This window comes from Nerophis ophidion, linkage group LG26, assembly GCF_033978795.1.
Source record: "Nerophis ophidion isolate RoL-2023_Sa linkage group LG26, RoL_Noph_v1.0, whole genome shotgun sequence".
NCBI lineage: Eukaryota > Metazoa > Chordata > Actinopteri > Syngnathiformes > Syngnathidae > Nerophis > Nerophis ophidion.
The window spans coordinates 11,185,927-11,192,601 of NC_084636.1; the positions used below are offsets into that span (position 1 = coordinate 11,185,927).

A 6,675-nucleotide genomic window follows, 5' to 3' on the forward strand; every position below is an offset into this window, starting at 1 on the left:
TATCGGAAATTATCGGTATCGGTTTCAAAAAGTAAAATTCATGACATTTTAAACCGCCGCTGTATGGAGTGTTACATAGACACAGGGAGATGTACAGAGCGCCAATTAACCTTATTATGTCATTGGGCCTTTGCGTGCCGGCCCAATGACATAATACCCACGGCTTTTCATACACACAAGTAAATCCAAGGCATACTTGGTCAACAGCCATACAGGTCACACTGAGGGTGGCCGTATAAACAACTTTAACACTGTTACAAATATGTGCCACACTGTGAACCCACACCAAACAAGAATAACAAACACATTTCAGGAGAACATCCGCACCGTAACACAACAGAAAAAATACCCAGAACCCCTTTCCGCACTAATTCTTCCGGGACGCTACAATATACACCCCCCCCAACCCCGCCCACCTCAACCTCCTCATGCTCTCTCAGGGAGAGCATGTCCCAAATTCCAAGCTGCTGTTTTGAGGCATGTTAAAAAAAAGAATGCACTTTGACTTCAATAATAAATATGGCAGTGCCATGTTAGCATTATTTTTCTATATAACTTGAGTTGATTTATTTTGGAAAACCTTGTTACATTGTTTAATGCATTCAGAACAGAATTAGGCATAATAATGTGTTAATTCCACGACTGTATATATCGGTATCGGTTGATATCGTAATCGGTAACTAAGAGTTGGACAAGATCAGGATATTGGCAAAAAAGCCATTATCGGACACCTCTAATAATTTAATTTCACATACGGATATGCTAAAGGTTTTAAGTGTTGTACGAGCCATACAAATGTTAGTGCTTGCTAAGACCTCCAATAAAATGTTATCGCGACTATTGTTTTAGCATACACTTCTGTGAATAGATGCAAGTTGTGTACTTTTAGTTGTAGGTCTGCGAATCTTTCGGTATCCCATGATTCAATTCAATATCGATTCTTGGGGTCGCGATTCGATTATAAATCGATTTTTTCGATTCAACGCGATTCTCGATTCAAAAACGATATTTTTCCGATTCAAAACGATTCTCTATTCATTCAATACATAGGATTTCAGCAGGATCTACCCCAGTCTGCTGACATGCTAGCAGAGTAGATTTTTTTTAAAAAAGCTTTTATAATTGTAAAGGACAATGTTTTATCAACTGATTGCAATAATGTAAATTTGTTTTAACTATTAAACGAACCAAAAATATAACTTATTTTATCTTTGTGAATACATTGGACAGAGTGTGTTGTCAAGCTTATGAGATGCGATGCAAGTGTAAGCCACTGTGACACTATTGGGATTTTTTTTTTTTTTTTATAAATGTCTAATGATAATGTCAGTGAGGGATTTTTAATCACTGCTATGCTGAAATTATAACTAATATTGATACTGTTGTTGATAATATTCATTTTTGTTTCACTATTTTTGGTTTGCTCTGTGTCGTGTTTGTGTCTCCTCTTAATTGCTCTGTTTATTACAGTTCTGAGTGTTGCTGGGTCAGGTTTAGTTTTGGAATTGGATTGCATTGTTATGTTATTGGTGTGTATTGTTTTGTTGGTTTGATTAAAAAAATTAATAAATAAATTGATTTTTTTTAAATGAGAATCGATTCTGAATCGCATAACGTGAGAATCGCGTTTCGTATTCAAATCGATTTTTTCCCACACCCCTAATTAGTTGTGCTATTTGCACAATGTACAACAGTAAAATGTACTATTCTTTTGTGTGTGTGTGTGTGTGTGTTACCTTGTCTTGCTTCTGGTAGGTCTGCTTGATGAAGGAGCGGGTGATCTCGTGCAGCTGACGGAGAGCGGGCACCACCCACACCGCCTGGGGACTGCTCTGCTGGGAAGCCTATTGTTTACATGCATACACAAACACACACACACACATTGGATGATTAAACAAGGACAGCTGCCAAATAGTAAGCAAAAGAGCGCTAACTACAAAAACACAAGACCATGATGGCGTCGAGCGACGGCATATTGTTACGATTATGCTTGGGTCGCCATCACAGAGGTTGCATTTGTGTAGTGAGGCAGGTGTGAGGAAGACAATAGTAGCCAGGGATGCAAACATGTCGAATACAGTGGGGCAAAAAAGTATTTAGTCAGCCACCGATTGTGCAAGTTCTCCCACTTAAAATGATGACAGATGTCTGTAATTTTCATCGTAGGTACACTTCAAATGTGAGAGACAGAATGTGAAAAAAAAAATACAGGAATTTTAAACTATTTGTAAATTATGGTGGACAATAAGTATTTGGTCAACCATTCAAAGCTCTCACTGATGGAAAGAGGTTTTGGCTCAAAATCTCACGATACATGGCCACATTTATTCTTACTTTAACACGGATCAATCGTCCTGTCCCTTTAGCAGAAAAACAGCCCCAGATCATGATGTTTCCACCCCCACGCTTCACAGTAGGTATGGTGTTCTTGGGATGCAACTCAGTATTCTTATTCCTCCAAACACGGCGAGTTGAGTTTATACCAAAATGGATACATGGATGATACAGCAGAGGATTAGGAGATTGTCATGTGGTCAGATGAAACCAAAATAGAACTTTTTGGTATAAACTCAACTTGTCGTGTTTGGAGGAAGAAGAATACTGAGTTGCATCCCAAGAACACCATACCTACTGTGAAGCATGGGGGTGGAAACATCATGCTTTGGGGCTGTTTTTCTGCTAAGGGGACAGGACGATTGATCCGTGTTAAGGAAAGAATGAATGGGGCCATGTATCGTGAGATTTTGAGCCAAAACCTCCTTCCATCAGTGAGAGCTTTGAATGGTTGACCAAATACTTATTTTCCACCATAATTTACAAATAAATTCTTTAAAATTCCTACAATGTGAATTCCTGGATTTTTTTTTCACATTCTGTCTCTCACAGTTGAAGTGTACCTATGATGAAAATTACAGACCTCTGTCATCATTTTAAGTGGGAGAACTTGCACAACCAATGGCTGACTAAATACTTTTTTGGCCCACTGTATATGCAAAAATGTAAAAAAAAAAAATTAAATACTAAATTTGCTGTGTGCAATCATGGCTTTGATGGGCTTCCTCTTTGCAAAGGTGCGAGCGCTCCCACCAAAAAAAAGCTCCCCACTCATCCAGCAGGTAGGTAAGTATCTCATCCAAATCAGAAATCAACACCGACAATAACCAAGATTAACATACACCCGGTGGACTCCGCCCATGTTCCAATCAAGAGTGGAATTATCAACCCGTGACCAGTGAAAGCAGCCCCCACCCTCCTCTGCGATTGAAGCGGAAACAGAAGAAAGTCGATGGGATTGTGAGGGGAAAAGAGAGTCATCGTCGCTTACTTTGGCCACAGACATAGATTTCCTCTTTCCCCAAGAGCCAGTGAGAAATGAACTTTGAGTGTCGCTGCCTTTTGCGTCCTCCTGAGTCTGGACAGCACACAATTTATTCGAGGCGGAACTCACATACCAAAATCATCACATCAAAGCAGGAAGAGCGCAGTTAACGGTTACTCGAAGCTACCCACCCCTCTGTGGTACAATGGAACATCTAAAGTTGGACCACTTGGAATTCAAACATTTTCCAGAACGCACACCTTGTCGGACAAATAAATCAGGATGTTGAGAATTGTATGACGTTAGCAAACCTTGTCAGATTTCAGCTAAGTGAGCATTTTGTGTAATTTGATGAAAGGGCATTGAGAAAATAGCCATAAAACCACACTGCAAAAACTGAAATCTAAATAAGACTAGATATCTCAAATAAGGGTGATAGTTGCTTAATTTATTTCTGATAAGATAATTCTTCTCACTAAGCAGATTTTATGTTAGAGTTTTACTTGTTTTAAGGGTTTTGGTCCTAAATGATCTCAGTAAGATATTACAGCTTGTAGCTGAGATTTTATGAGTAAAACATGCTTGAAACTGGAATATCAACTGTTGCAAAGCTGTGTCATCAACACTCACAACAATAAAACAGCTTTTTTTTTAAAGTAATAATTTATTATTTCAAGCATGAAATAAAAATCATGACTTTGACACAATTGTGTCTCATAATTAAAACAGGTGACAGTCAAATGGACTTTGCTGTTTTATTTTCAATGAAACAATAGAAACAATGTACTCTTGTAGTAGTACAGTTGGCACAGTACAGTAAACTGACAGTTAATATTTAAACATTTGACATTTGAGACACTAGTGATTTAGGGCTATATATAAGTAAACATTGATTGATTGATTGATTTCAAAACATTTTGAACAGAAATAGTTCATGCACGTTCAGATAAATTCTTCAAAATTACAATCAAAAACCAATTTGGCCGGGGGACCGCGCTTTTTTGTATATGTGTGTGTATATATCTGTATATATACATAAATATATATTCCTTGCGCACTAATTGACTGAAAGAGCACGCCCTTGCTGCGATGATGTCATGTTAACGATGGGAAAATGCCTTTTTAGACCATATGATTTGCCTGAGCGGCTAGGAAACCCCGAGAACAACAATAGGTTGCCTTTCCATTAAGAAAAATAAACTAGTTTTTAGATTAAATTTGCTGGTTTCAAGAAATGTAATACCGAGCGCATATCACTATGTCAAGATAATGGCACTAGCATTTACTTAATTTAAGAATATTTTTTCGACATATTGAGAAAAATGTCTAGTATTTGTTTTTTCTATCAAGAAAAGTGCACTTGTTATTAGTAAGAATACACTTATTTTAAGGTATTTGGGGGTTTATTGAGGTTAGCTAATTTTACTTGTTTTGGAAAGTCTTGACAAGCCAAATGTTCTTGTTCTATTGGCAGAAAATTTTGCTTAGTTCAAGTAAAATACCCCAATTTTTTTTCTCTTGTTTTTGAAAACTGACTTTTTGCAGTGCAGCCAATGATTTTCTTGATGCCTTGGCTGACTAGTACAATAGGAACAATACAATCCCTCAATCCCTTAAATATGCAGTCCCCAACCTTTTGGATTCTTTATTTTTTTGGCATGAAAAAGGGAAGTTTTTTTGGGTTGGTGCACAAATAAGTGTATCTTGAATTTTTTATGTTGATCTAATAATAAAAAAAATAAAAAATAAAATTACCAAAAAAAAATACAAAATTAATTAAAAATTCTTCTGCGGCCCGGTACCAATTGAGCTCGGTAATTGGGGACCACTGCCTTAAATAACACAAGGTTTTTATGATTGCAACTTTACCGGCAAACAGCCACTAGATGACAGTATTGCTGCGCTTCTTTTCAAATAGTGTGTAGTTTTACCTGATTTTTTTTTTAACTTTATGATGGTTAAAATGCTGAAATGTGACCTAAAAACTTTATTTATTTGATCTTATCATTACTTCCCTTTGCAGTGTTTCCAATGTTTTTAAATTCAAACAACTTAGGTCAACCCACATCAGGGAATAATTTTGTCCAACTTTGGAGGTTTCACTGTAATACAAAAGCAAACTAATAATATGTTCCACAAAGATTTAAAGATTTCACTTGTCAGTGTGTTCCTACAACATTTTGGTGGCACTTAAAAAGACAAGACAAAACAAAAGGAGACAAACCACCATCTTAAAACTGTACAATACAACACACACAGTAAACAATAAAATATTTTAGATTAAAAATTTATCAAGTAAAACTACGTAAAAAGTATAAAGTAAAAGAAAATGCAGATAAAAGCTGTTGCTGGTGTGTAATCAACAGACAGCATCATATCATTAACATTTTTGTATGGTCCATAATCTCGACTTTGATGCATGGAAACCCATCCATTTCCTACCGCTTGTCCCTCTCGGGGACAACCTGGACAAGTCACCACCTTATTGCAGGACCAACACATACAGACAGACGACATTCACACGCCAAATATACAGTACAGGCCAAAAGTTTGGACACACCTTCTCACTCATTGGATTGTCTTTATTTTCATGACTATTTACATTGTCGATTGTCACTGAAGGCATCAAAACTATGAATGAACACATGTGGAGTTATGTACTTAACAAAAAAGTTGAAATAACTGAAAACATGATTTTATTACATCCATCCGACCATCCATCCATTTTCTTCCGCTTATCCGAGGTTGGGTGGCGGGGGCAGCAGCCTAAGCGGGGAAGCACAGACTTCCCTTTCCCAACACACTCCGTCCAGCTCCTCCCGTGTGAATCCCGAGGCGTTCCCAGGCCAGAAGAGAGACATACTCTTCTAAACGTGTCCTGGGTCTTCCCCGTGGTCTTCTGCTGGTCGGACGTGCCCTTAACACGTCCCTAGGGAGGCATTCGGGTGGCATCCTGACCAGATGCCCGAACCACCTCATCAGGCTCCTCTTCATGTAGTTTCTTCAAAATAGCCACCTGTTGCTATGAGTACTTTTTTGCACACTCTTGGCAAAAGAGGTAGTCACCTGAAATGGTTTTCACTTCGCCGGTGTGCTCGAAGCTCATGGAGAGAATGCCAAGAGTGTGCAAAGCAGTAATCAGAGCAAAGAGTGGCTATTTTGAAGAAACTAGAATAAAAAACTGTGGAGGGGGTGTGGTCTGCGGGCCTGCCGCAGAGCGGGGTGTGTAAGGACTGGGCTTGAAGCACAGCTGGCAGGTGATTGGATTACCGAGCTGGGAATGATCATCCAATCACCTGCCATGCTTATTAGCAGCAGCCGGGCCGAGACACAGTAGTTGGAGATACAGTTTGAGC

At 38.4% G+C, this 6,675-nt stretch overlaps 1 protein-coding gene across 2 annotated transcripts in view; it reads right to left on the reverse strand.

Moving 5' to 3' along the window:
- Positions 1 to 6,675, reverse strand: part of usp24 (ubiquitin specific peptidase 24) — a 137,720-nt gene that overhangs the window by 66,366 nt on the left and 64,679 nt on the right. Inside the window, exons 16-17 of one of the 2 annotated variants that reach the window (XM_061888473.1) lie at positions 3,326 to 3,412; positions 1,737 to 1,844 (exon numbers count right to left, since the gene is read on the reverse strand). In XM_061888473.1, the coding sequence (XP_061744457.1) occupies positions 1,737 to 1,844; positions 3,326 to 3,412 (195 nt within the window). The remainder of the gene's footprint in view (positions 1 to 1,736; positions 1,845 to 3,325; positions 3,413 to 6,675) is intronic. The other variant, XM_061888474.1, reaches the window with a different exon arrangement.